The sequence below is a fragment of the Dasypus novemcinctus genome, chromosome 23 (assembly GCF_030445035.2).
Source record: "Dasypus novemcinctus isolate mDasNov1 chromosome 23, mDasNov1.1.hap2, whole genome shotgun sequence".
Taxonomy (NCBI): domain Eukaryota; kingdom Metazoa; phylum Chordata; class Mammalia; order Cingulata; family Dasypodidae; genus Dasypus; species Dasypus novemcinctus.
Genome location: NC_080695.1, coordinates 40,124,666 through 40,137,351, shown reverse-complemented (window position 1 = coordinate 40,137,351; position 12,686 = coordinate 40,124,666). Strand labels below are relative to the sequence as shown.

General features: G+C 36.4%; 1 protein-coding gene across 1 annotated transcript in view; it reads left to right on the top strand.

The window, feature by feature from the left end:
* Positions 1-12,686, top strand: part of LOC101447972 (phospholipid-transporting ATPase ABCA3-like) — a 310,634-nt gene that overhangs the window by 229,876 nt on the left and 68,072 nt on the right. Inside the window, exon 23 of the mRNA XM_058286295.2 lies at positions 3,111-3,284. Within this exon, the coding sequence (XP_058142278.1) occupies positions 3,111-3,284 (174 nt within the window). The remainder of the gene's footprint in view (positions 1-3,110; positions 3,285-12,686) is intronic.

The window sequence follows — 12,686 nt, the reverse complement described above, 5'->3', positions numbered from 1 at the left end:
AAAGGAGGGGGGGAGGGAGGAAGAAAAGAAGAAGGTTTCATGATCAAGTGCTAGCAGAAATCACAAACTGTAGAATTACGATAGCAAATATTTCAGATTTGGGAATGTTTAGAACAATATAAATTACATTTAAAATATTTGAAGAGTAACAGTCTCAGAAATAGCAGCCAATAATTAAAATTATGTATATATAAAAGGTAGACTTGGAAAGATCCAAAAAGAACCTAGAGAAATCAAAAGACTGAATTTAAATTAAGAACTCAACAGGCAGAAGTATCAGAATATTATACACAATTGAAGAGTGAATTAGTAGATTAAAGATGGATACTGATTAAAGAAATATCCTGAATATATCCCATAGTATAATGAGATGGAAAATATGAAAGAAGAGATTTTAATGCACCTCTCTTAAAAGAGAGGGAAGGAATCAATGAATGTTATCTATTGGGCAGTATAGTTAATAAGCTTTAGCTAATGGGCATATAGAAAACTAGTAACCCAAACATGTGTTTTCAAGCACACATGGAGTCTTTACAAAAACTGACCAGATGTTATATCATGAAGATTAATATCATACAAGAACATACTCATTGACCAATATGCAATTAAATTAGAGATCAGTAACAAAGGTAACTGTTAAAAGAACAGACAGTAGGGAATTTTCAAACACAGTTCTAAATAACGATAGTACTTAAGAGAGAGTCATAACAGAAAGCAACATATTTAGAATGGAAGAGTGACATAGATAACTCTGCAGCTGAAGAAATACTTGGAGGAAAACTTATAGCTGTTAACATTAGAAAGGTTAAAAAGTAATTAATAAACCACCCAACATAAAAAGTTAGAAAACGAACAGCATAATAAACTTAAAGAATGTAGAAGGAAAAAATAAAGATAAGAACAAAAATTAAACAAATAGAAAACAAATATACAATAAAGAATACCAATAGAGCTACCAATCAACTTACTGGAAGATCTCATAAAATTGACATCATGCCAAGTCAATCAAGACAAAAAGAAAAGGCATAAATAATTAAACATTAGGAATAAAAGGGGATATGATGAGAGATGCTGTACCACTTATAAGATAAGAGGTTATGATAAACAATTTAGGCAAAGAAATTTGAAAACTGAATCATTTTTACACGTCTAGAAAAAGTGCAACTTACTAAATCCGATTAAGAAGAATTAGTAAATTTGAATGGTACTATAAGCATCCAATTATTTAAATTAACTCAATAGTTGTTTTCTGAAAGAAAACACAAGGCCTACATGGCTCTACTGATGAGTTCTATATATTCATCCATCTAAGACAGAAAAAAAATAAGCTAATACTTCTTAGTAAATTCTATGAGATTAACAAAACCCCATGCCACAGCCTAACAAGAACAGATTATGAGATATAATCACAAACTAATCTCATCCATGAGCATATCATTCAAAATTTTAAGCAAAATATTAACAAACTGAACCTAGGAAGATGCATAAAAATCAATAAGATACACAATAAAGGGGGGAAATTGCTCAAATTTATAAAGGGCATGTGTTTATGTACACTGGAATCTATAGCAAATATAAAATTCCTTGATAACTCATTAAAAACATTTCCTTTAAAAGTCAGGAACTAGATGAGGATGACTGGTACCCCTCATCTATTTAAATTACACATTAGGGCCTGATCAGTTCTGCAATGTTGAAAACTAAATAAAACATACAGATTGGAAATGAAATTACAATCATTCAAAAAATGCCATAAAATATTAGGGAACTATTACCAAAAATAAGGAGAATGAATTCTGGGGCAAGTCAAAAAGCCAGCTATCAGCACAGCCTTCTTTAGAATTCTGTAGAGAGGATTGAAATTCTACCAGTATACATCAAGATGGCCACAGTTTATAGCTGGTATCCAATTTATTGGTCAGTAGTCTATTTTGAATGGTCAAGTGCCCATGCTGAACTGACTGGCAAACATTTTTAATAACACATTTTGTCAGTTTTTATCTTGTCCCATCCCTAAAGAGGCCTTCCATCATTTGTCAGATAGGATACCAAGTTTCTCTTCTTCACCTAGAGACATCTTTTTCTCTTCTTTGGAAATGAAAAGATATTTATCATTGCTAAAGGGAAATGCCAAAAGATACTAGAATATACCTGTGCTGTCCAATATAGTAGCCAGTAATCATGTGTGATTATCTAAACTTAATCAAAATTAAATCAAATTTATAATTCAGTTTCCTAGTAACAGTTGTCACATTTCAAGTGCGCAATAGCAGCATGTACATAATGAACAATGCAGCTATAAAGCATTTCTATAATCATAAAAAGTTCTATTGGACAGTGCTAGTCTATACAATTAGCCCTTGTCATTTTTAGCATTTATCCAAGTGACCAATATCCCAAATTGTTCATTCTGAATCTATCTATTATTTGTCTCATTATTGAGTTAAGATATACTAAGGACAGAATTACTATGGCTTTGGCACTTAAGGTTTTAATTCTTGGCAATCTCTCTTTCCTCAAATCTTAAAAAGAACTTTTTGTTTGACTAGACTTTTATCTTTCTACCAAATCTTGAGCTAAATATCAAAATTCTACAATGGCAATTCAAAAATTAAACATGTTCATATTTCCAGGAATTTAGTCACCAATTATTACTCATACTCAATTCATTATTTGGAGAGACATTAGTTCCCTATCAGTTTTTCCTTTGAATATTTTTTTATTCTCAAAGATGGGAGAAATTTTCATATCTGTTACTGTTGAAAGCTAGCCTCTATCTCCTACTTCTGTGTGCCTCTCTTAGTCGATCAATTGGGATTAGAAATATAAAAAATAGCCAGTAGTGGTATCCTGTTTTTAGCAGATGCCAGGAAGACATAGCATGTAGACACCATTTCACCAAAAGCACTTTTCAGAATTCTGCAATTAACAGCACAAACTGTGTCACTGGCTATCAACTGGAACAAATTTCTTGGTAAATAATTAGTGTTCTTCAAATAAAATCATCTGGTTTTTAATTCCCTGAGCTTAGTTTGATTATCTTTAAGGCATTCATCATCCTGGGTATGGTTCATTTTTTATAATGAAACCTAATCTTATCATCTTTTTAGAAAAAGGACATAGGCTGTCCAATGCCACCCGAACCTTCATACTTAATTTATTAACGCTGTTACCCAATTACAACCTTGCGAAGTGCTTCAATGAATATACTAATATCTACCAGAATAAGATATTGTGCATCAGCCAAAAACAGCCTCCTACCTACTTAAATTGTAGTAAAGAAAGTAAGTACCTTGGGGTTCCCTATTGTCTTGGGAATTAGCCTAAGCCTCAGAGAGTGCAAGATAAGGGAAATTAGCCCTTCCTTCAAAGGAAAGTAAGTCCACATATTCAATACTTAAGTCATTTTTACAAGGCTTTGAAAAACCTCTGTAAACATAATGAAGCCTCAAAAGAAAATCCATGGTAAATTTAAAGTAGTCATCGGATATAGAATAAGATTTATTAATAAACACCTAGTAGCTTTATGTACCTTATTTTAAATCTTCACAACTCCTCAAGTTATGTCATTTTGAGGTAGTTATGTGCCCTATGTCACACAGCACATATGGGCCAGAATGGGGATTCAAAACATTATGTTCTTTCATTGTAAAATGGATTTTGTCTGTGGGAAAGAACCTCCAATGGAAAGTTCTATATTGTAATTTTACTGTATTTACTTGTTATCCCTCCCACCACCACCACACATAATTACACACACTCAACTGCCCACAGTTTACTGAGAAATAAATGAAATCAATTCACCAGTGCCTAATACAGTATCTGGCACATATGAGGGATTCAAATGTTCACTGAATAAATATGTAAATGTAGGAAGGAGTGATGAAAAGCAGGATAATGGAGAAATAAGCCAGAAACGAAAACAAGAGAAAGAAGAATGGTTCTGCAGATTTGTGGAAAAAGAAGGGGTAAACATTCACATTTACTTTAGAAATCCTTAATGGTGGTACACTATCATTTATTAGGTAGTTTTGAAATACCTTTCTTGTGATGAAAGTGGGACACACAAAGGGTAGTTAGTAAGCTAGTTTCTCCCTAAAACAATAGTTGATTATCTCAAGGGGCAGCTCAGTATTCAAGCTATAAACTGCATAGACAATAAACTTAAGGGATGGGTTGAAGTGGAGAAAATGGCAGAGAAAGATTTCTTGGGAATCTTAGACGGACGCCCTAATCACTGGGCCAAGTCTGTTTCCCTTATGTTTTCTTTTGAATGTGATACTTTCTTGGATTTTTCTGAGGATGCAAGTCAAAAGACTTTTTAAAAAATATTCTACTGACTTGATTATCTCTCCTTATTCCAAAAAGAATTGTTTTCTTTGTTCATCTAGATCCTTCTTTTTTGTGTTTGGTTCTCTCAAAAATTCACGTGATCCTTTTATTCATTCACAAACTCTTTATTGAGCATTTACTATGTGTCAGGCATAGTAATAGATACTCTGATATAGTAATAAACAAAGAACAAAGGTTTCCTGACTTACATTTATATACCAGTGATGGTGATATTGTAAAATACATAAATAAGGAAATAAGCAAGACATTTAAGTAGAAAATTTGGAAGGACACTTATATTTTAAAGAACATTGAATAAAATATAATCTATATGGAAAAATGCAAAGCTTTTAACTGTACAGCTCAATGAATTTTCATACACTGACCATAACCATGTGAACTCATCTGAGATCAATAAATAAAATATTACCAGTTCCAGAAATATCCTTCATGACCTCTCCCAGTCACAACCTTACCTTTTCCTCTAATAATATACTATTCTGACATCTACACCATGGATTAGTATTGCCTTTTTAAAGGGAGTTATACTATGTAATTTTGCATGAATTTTTCTTCTTTGTGCTTAACAACTTGTTTTTGCATTCCATGCATATTGTTAAATACAGAAGTAGTTACATATACATTTGCATTGCTGTATAGTATTCCAAGTGGGATTGCTGGGTCATATTGTAATTCTACTTTCAAATATTTGTGGAACTGCAAAACTGATTTCCACAATGGCTGCACCATTTTATAATGCCCCAAGTACTGTCTTAGGGTTCTTATTTCTCCAGTTACTCATCAACACTTTTTATTTTCTGATTTTAATAATAGACATACTAGTGAGTGTGAAGTGGTATCTCATTATAGTCTTAGTCTGCATTTTCCTGATGACCAGAGATGTTGAGCATCTTTTCATGTGCTTATTGGCCATTTGAAAACCTCTGGAGGAAGGGCTGCTCAAGTCCAATGCCCATTTTTGTTTTGCATGCACTGTCCTTCGATATTGGTATTTATGTCTTTCATAAGGGTTGGGAAGTTTTCAGTCATTATTTCCTCAAATATTCTTTCTGCCTCTTTTCCATTCTCTTCTCCTTCTGGGACAGTGATACCATGTATGTTATCCACACTGTTATTCAAGTCCCTGAGAACATGTTCAATTTTTCCATAATTCCCTAAGACCCTTGTATTAGTCAGAGTTCTTTTGGGAAACAAAATCAACAGGAGATATCTGTAAATAGTATGAGATTTATAAGATTCTTTCATGTGATCATGGGGATGCACTAGTTCAGGTTCCACAGGAAAGCTGCAAACCAGAGGGTCCAGTGAAAGTCTGACGAAGGTCCTTGATGAGTTTCCAGGAGACATTGGCTGACCAGAGGTGAACTGGGAAATTCTCTCTGAATGCTGAAATCACTTCCCCTTTTAAAGCATTGAACTGGTTGGATAAAGCATCACTCATTGCTGATGGCAATCTCCCTGGTCAATATAGATGAAATCAGCCATCTATGCAGCAAACTCACTGATAACTAAAGCCCGTAATTATTCTTGTATTACAATTAGCCCAGTGCTTGCTCGGCCAAACAACTGGGCACAATTACCTGGCCAAGTTGACACATGAGCCAAACCATCATAACCCTGTTCCATTTTTCCCATTCTCTTCTCTTTCTGTTCTCCTGTCTTTTCCCGTTCCGATGTTCTGTCTTCTAAATCACTAATTCTGTCTCTGAGCAAGTCAAATCTGCTCTTATGTGCTTTTAATGTATTTTTCACCTCATCCATCATGTCTTTCATTCCCATAAGGTCTGTTACTTTACTTTGCAGGTTTTCAAATAGTTCTTTATGCCCACCCAGTGTCGTCTTAATATTCTTTATTTCTTTAAACATATTTTCTTAAAATTCTTTGAAGTGATTTAGGAGAGTTGTGTGATTGTTGATTAATTGTCTTAAATCCTGTGTCTCTTCAGGATATTTGGTTTACTCCTTTGGCTGGGCCATGTCTTCCTGTTTCCTAGTATGGCTTGTAATTTTTTGCTTGTGTCCAGGCATCTGAATATGTTGACGAATTTACTCCAATGGCCAATTTCTCTCTTTCCTATTAGTTTTTTTTTTTTCACAGCTCTTATTTGATATTTGGTTCACCTTTTTTTCTAAGTCTTTAAAATTGCCCAGATTTAGTTATCAAAATCAGGTCAGGGACAAACTAATGGGGCACAGATTTTTTCCCAGATATTAGGGTACAGAGAAACACCAAAGCAGTTTTTATCCATGCAATTTCCAGACCATCCAGCAGATGGTGCTCATCAGCACACCTTTCCATGAAGGTGTTTCAACCTCCGCTTTCCTATGTTTTGTTGTGGCCAGAGCCAAAATTCAAAGCAGGCTCTGTTGGCCAAATTCACTGAAGAGAAACTTCTCTGTCTCCCCCTTCCTTTTCCCTTGTAACAGTTGACAGGGAGGTAGGTGTCTCTTCCCCTCTCAGTCAGCTTCAGTGAGTCAGGGGTAAAACCCCAGTTTAATATCTTGGAGGTCAGGGAGGGGAGCCCTTCCTGGTCACCATGGGGGTTTGGTAACTCACATTTGTTGTTTTGGGTTCTTCGTCTCTCTGTCCCTCAACCTTGTGGGAGTTGTGTAGGACTGTCCTGGTCTGCTGAATGCCCCCCAAACCAGTCCCTTGGACAGCTTTTGGCTCTTTCTCTGTTGTTTTTGTAAGAGAGTTGAGCCCTTCCTGCCTACTCTGATGCCATCTTCTTGGAACTCCACCGATTTTTTAATTGATTTATTTTTTTCTTTTGTTATTGAGTTTTAGCAATCCTTATATATTCTGGATACTAAATCCTTATCAAATATATATGTTTTCCTTCCCATTCTTCAGTTTATTTTCTCACTCTCTTGATAGTGTCCTTTGTTGATTAAAAGGTTTTCTTCTATTTAAATGAAATTCATTTATCTATTTTCTTTTGCTGTATATGATTTTTATGTCATATCTAAGAAATACATCAAACTGAAAGTTATGAAGTTTTCCTGCTCTGTTTCTAGGAGATTTATGGTTTTATCTCCTATGTTCAGATCCTGGATCCATTTAGAGTTCATTTTTTATATGGTACGAGAAAGGGGTACAACTCCATTCTTGTCATTCTTTTGCAAGTTGATATCCAGTTTTTCCAGCACCATTTCTGAAAGAGACTATACTTTCCTCCAATCAATGTACTTGGAACCCTTGTCAAAATTCAGTTGGCCAAATTTATTCCTTGGTACCTACTATAAACAAAACAAACAAATGTAAAAACCAATTCTCATTGGGGAGCAGATATAGTTCAAGTGGTTGAGCATCTTCTTCCCATGTATGAGGTCCTGGGTTCATTCCCTGGTACCTTCTTTTAAAAAAAATCAGTTGACCATAGATCTATAAGTTTACTCCTGAACTGTGAATTCTATTCCATTTATATATCTATATTTATGCCAGTGTCACACTCTTTGCTTACTGTGGCTTTATTGTAAGTTTTGAAATCCAGAAGTGTGAGACCTACAAATTTATTCTACCTTTGCAATATTTATTGGGCTACTCAGGGTCCTTTGTGATTCCATAATAATGTGTAGGTTGACTTTTCCATTTTCTCAAAAATACTGCAGGGCTTTGACAGGTATTGCATTGAATCTGTAGATTGCTTTGGATTATATGACATCTTTTCTTATTAAGATTTATTTATCTCCCCCCCCCCCCCCCACCCCCGGGTTGTCTGCTCTCTCTTTGTCCATTTGCTGTTTATTCTTCAGTGTCTGCTTGTATTCTCATTAGGCAGCTCTGAGAACTGATCCTGGGACCTTCCAGAGTGGGAGAGAGGCAATTATTCTCTTGTGACACCTTAGCTCCCTGATCTGTTGCATCTCTCATTATCTCTTCTCTGTGTCTCTTTTTGTTGCATCATCTTGCAGAACCAGGTCTCTACATGGGCCAGCACTCCTGCACAGGTCAGGACTCTGCACAGGCCAGCCATCCACATGGGCAGGTTCACCACACAGGCCAGCTTGCCTTCACCAGGAGGCCCTGGCATCAACCCTGGGCCTCCCATATGGTAGACAGGAGCCCAATTCCTTGAGCCACATCCTCTTCCCTATATGACTTTTTTTTTTTTAATTTATTTCTCTCCCCTTCCCTCCCCCACCCCAGTTGTCTGTTGTCTGTGTCTATTTGCTGCATCTTCTTTGTCCTTCTGTTGTTGTCAGCCACACGGGAATCTGTGTTTCTTCTTTTGTTGCGTCATCTTGTTGTGTCAGTTCTCCGTGTGTGCGGCACCATTCCTGGGCAGGCTGCACTTTCTTTTGCACTGGGCGGGTGGCTCTTCTTATGGGGCGCATTCATTGCACGTGGGGCTCCCCCACACGGGGGACACCCCTGCGTGGCAGGGCACTCCTTGCACTCATCAGCACTGCGCATGGGCCAGCTCCACACAGGTCAAGGAGGCCCGGGGTTTGAACCGCAGACCTCCCATGTGGTAGACAGATGCCCTAACCACTGGGCCAGGTCCGCCGCCCTATATGACATCTTAATAATATTAAGTTTCCTATCCATGGAAACAGAATGTCTTGCCATTTATTCAGGTCATCTTTAATTTCTTGCATCAATATTTTGTGGTTGTCAATGTACAAGTCCTTCGCTTTCTTCATTAAATTTCATTCCTAGGCATTTTTAATATTTTTTATTGAAGTATATCATTCATACATGAATATACATAAACAGTAAATGTATAGTAAAAGTTGTGAACTTACAAAATAAACATTCTTAACATCATACAGGGGTCCCATACATCAATACCTTGCATAGTTGCAAGAGCATTGTTAAAATATTGCTACTAACTAGAATCCATGTCTTTCATTTGGTGTATTTTCTCCCAACTCACCCTATTTTTTAAAATACATTTTTATTGCAGAGATTGTGAACTTACAGAACAATCACGCACATGTGTAGATTCCCGCACAACACCCCTTCACCAACACAGATAGCATGATGGAGTATTTGTTACAGATTATAAGATAGTATCACCAGACTATTACCACAAACCATGGTACAGAGCTTACATTTGACACACTTTTTCCATACCTCCCCCATTATCAACACAGTACATCTTTGGAATTTATGCAAAAATATTATGTATTGCTGTAAACCACAGTTAATAGGTCACTCCAGTTGTATTTTTCCCATGCTTCTCCACATTTTCCCCACCTGCAATAGTGATGTGAATCTGCTCTAGCTCACAGAAGGACACTCTTGCATCTGTACCATCACCACAATTCTCATCCACCTCTGGGCTCACTGTATTAGTGAGCCCCTAAATTATTCTCTAATTTCCTTTCAGTTGACACATCCCTAGACTACCCTTTTCAGCCACAATCCCATTTGTAAACCAGGTGCTACTCACTATAATATTCACCCAACTTTATCCATTTCCACAATTTTGCAGTAAGTTAATTAAAACTTCTACATATATTAAGCATCTGTAGTTTTTCTAAACTATTTTCTTTTTTTTTAAGATTTATTTTTATTTATTTCTCTCCCCTTCCCTCCATACCCCTACCCCAGTTGTCTGTTCTCTGTGTCCATTTGCTGTGTGATCTTATGTGTCTACTTGTATCCTTGTCAGTGGCACCAGGAACCTGTGTCTCTTTTTTGTTGTTGTTGCATCACCTTGCTGCATCAGCTTTCCGTGTGTGTGGTGCCTCTCCTGGGCAGGCTGGATTTTCTTTTGCAATGAGTGGCTCTCCTTATGGGGCACACTCCTTGCGCATGGGGCTCCCCTACACAGGGGACACCCCTGCATGGCAGGGCACTCCTTGTGCACATCAGCACTGCATGCAGTCAAGGAGGCCCTGGGTTTGAACTGTGGACCTCCCATGTGGTAGGCAGATGCTCTAACCATTGAGCCAACTCCTCTTCCCTCAACTATATTCTTATCTCCTAATAGCCTATACACTAGGTTTAAACTCCATGTGTTTATTCTTTGTATTTGTTTTATGTTAATGAGAACATGAAATATTTGTCCTTTTGTATCTGGCTTGCTTCACTTAGCATAATGTCTTCAAGAAAAGTCCATGTTATCATATGTGTCCCAATTTCATTTATTCTTACTGGAGCATAGTAGTCCATTGTAATACCATATTTTGTTTATCCATTCATTGGTTTATGGACACTGGGTTGTTTCCATCTTTTGTCAATTTTGAAGAATGCTACTATGAGCATCAGTGTGCAGATGTCTGTTCGTGTCACAGTTTTCAGTTCTTCTGAATATATTCCTAGTAGAGGAATTATTGCATCATATGGCAGTTCTGTATGTAGCTTCCTAAAGAACCACCAAACTGTTTCCCACAGAGGCTGAACTATTTTACATTCCCACCAACAGTGAAGGAGTGTTCCTATTTCTCCACATCCTCTCCAGCACTTAACTGTTTTCTGTTGTGTGTGTGTGTGTGTTTTTTAAATAATGGCCATTCCATGCAGTGTGAGATGATATCTCATTGTCATTTTGATTTACATTTCTCTAAGAGCTAGTGATACAGAGCATTTTTTTCATGTGCTTTTTGGCCATTTGTATTTCTTCTTTGGAGAAATGTCTATTTAAATCTTTTGCCCATTTTTTAATTGAATTGCTTGCTCTTTTATTGTTGAGTTGTATGATCTCTTTATATAGAATGGAAATCAAATCCTTATCAGATATATGGTTGCCAAATATTTTCTACCATTGCATGGGCTGCCTTTTCACCTTCTTAATGAAGTCCTTTGAATCACAAAAATGTTTACATTTGAGGAAGTCCCATTTATCAATGTTTTCTTTCATTGCTCATGCTTTCAGTGCAAGGTTTAAGAATACACCACCTTCCACCAGGTCAGATGTTTTCCTACATTTTCCTACATTTTCTACATTTCCTACGTTTTCTTCTAAGAGCTTTATGGTTCTTCCTTTTATATTTAGGTCTTTGATCCATTTTGAGTTAATTTTTATATAATTTTTTTCTTCTGGCTATAGGTATCCAGTTATCCCATCACCATTTGTTGAATAGACTGTTCTGCCCCAGCTGGGGGGTTTTGACTGGCTTGTCAAAAATCACTTGACCATAAATGTTAGGAAATATTCTCCTAATTATATGGGTCTTTTAAAATTTCTTTTAACAATGCATTGTAGTCTTCCGAATGCAAGTGCTTTACTTCCTTGGTCAAGTTTCTTCCTAAATATTTGATTTTTTTAGTTGCTATTCTAATTGGAATTTTTTTCCTGACTTCCTCCTCAAATTGCACATTATGATTGTACAGAAACACCACTGATATTTGTGCATTGATCTTGTATCTTGACACTCTACTGAAATCGTTTATTAGCTCTAGCAGCTTTGTTGTAGATTTTTCGGGACTTTCTAGATATAGGATCATTTCATCTGTGAATAGTGAGGGTAGAAGTTTACATTCACAAGGCCCTAAAGAGTCCAATGCAAGGTACCATAAGAGGTACTTTCTCATCCAAAGTCATTTGTGTCTTTCCTTCTTCCTCTTATGGTTCTGTGGTCCCAACTTCAACCAATTTCAGCTGTAGTCCGGCATAAAGTCCGTCTCTGTTCCCAGGGTCCATTTCTTTCCAGGCTAAGCTGCTCTGGTCTCTTCACAAGGTCACCTGTAAACTATCAGGCTCATCTCACTTCCTGGGCCACAGGATCCTATGTGTATCTTCTCTGTGTATCTACTTATGTGTGAGATTCTAGTTTTTTGGCATAAAAAAGATACAGTTGTTCATAGTATCCTCTTATAATATCTTTTATTTCTCTGAGGCCAGTAGTAACATCCCCATTTTCATTTTTCATTTCATTTATTTGCACCTTCTCTCATTTTTGTCAGTCTAGCTAAGGGTTTGTTGAATTTGTTAATCTTCTCAAAGAACTAACTTTTGGTTTTGTTAATTCTCTTTATTGTTTTTTTGTTCTCAATTTCATTTATTTCTGCTCTGATCTTTGTTATTTCATTCCTTCTACTTGCTTTAGATTTAGTTTCTCTAGCTGTATAGTTAGGTAATTGATTTAGGTCTGCTTTTTTATTAATGTAAACACAGAGGGCTCTAAAAATCCTTCTCAGCACTGCCTTCACTGCATTCCATAGGTTCTGATACATTGTGTTCTCATTTTCATTTGTCTCAAGATATTTACTGATTTCTCTTTAAATTTCTTTTTTGACTCACTGATTGTTTAAGAGTGTGTTCTTTCCTCAGCAACCCCTTAAGAATAAGGGCATAAACTCTCTGAGTGGGTAGTGGGGCAGGTTAGTACAAGGTAATGGAGGTAAAGACAAGCCATAGCATGGCTGGCAGAAAACATTG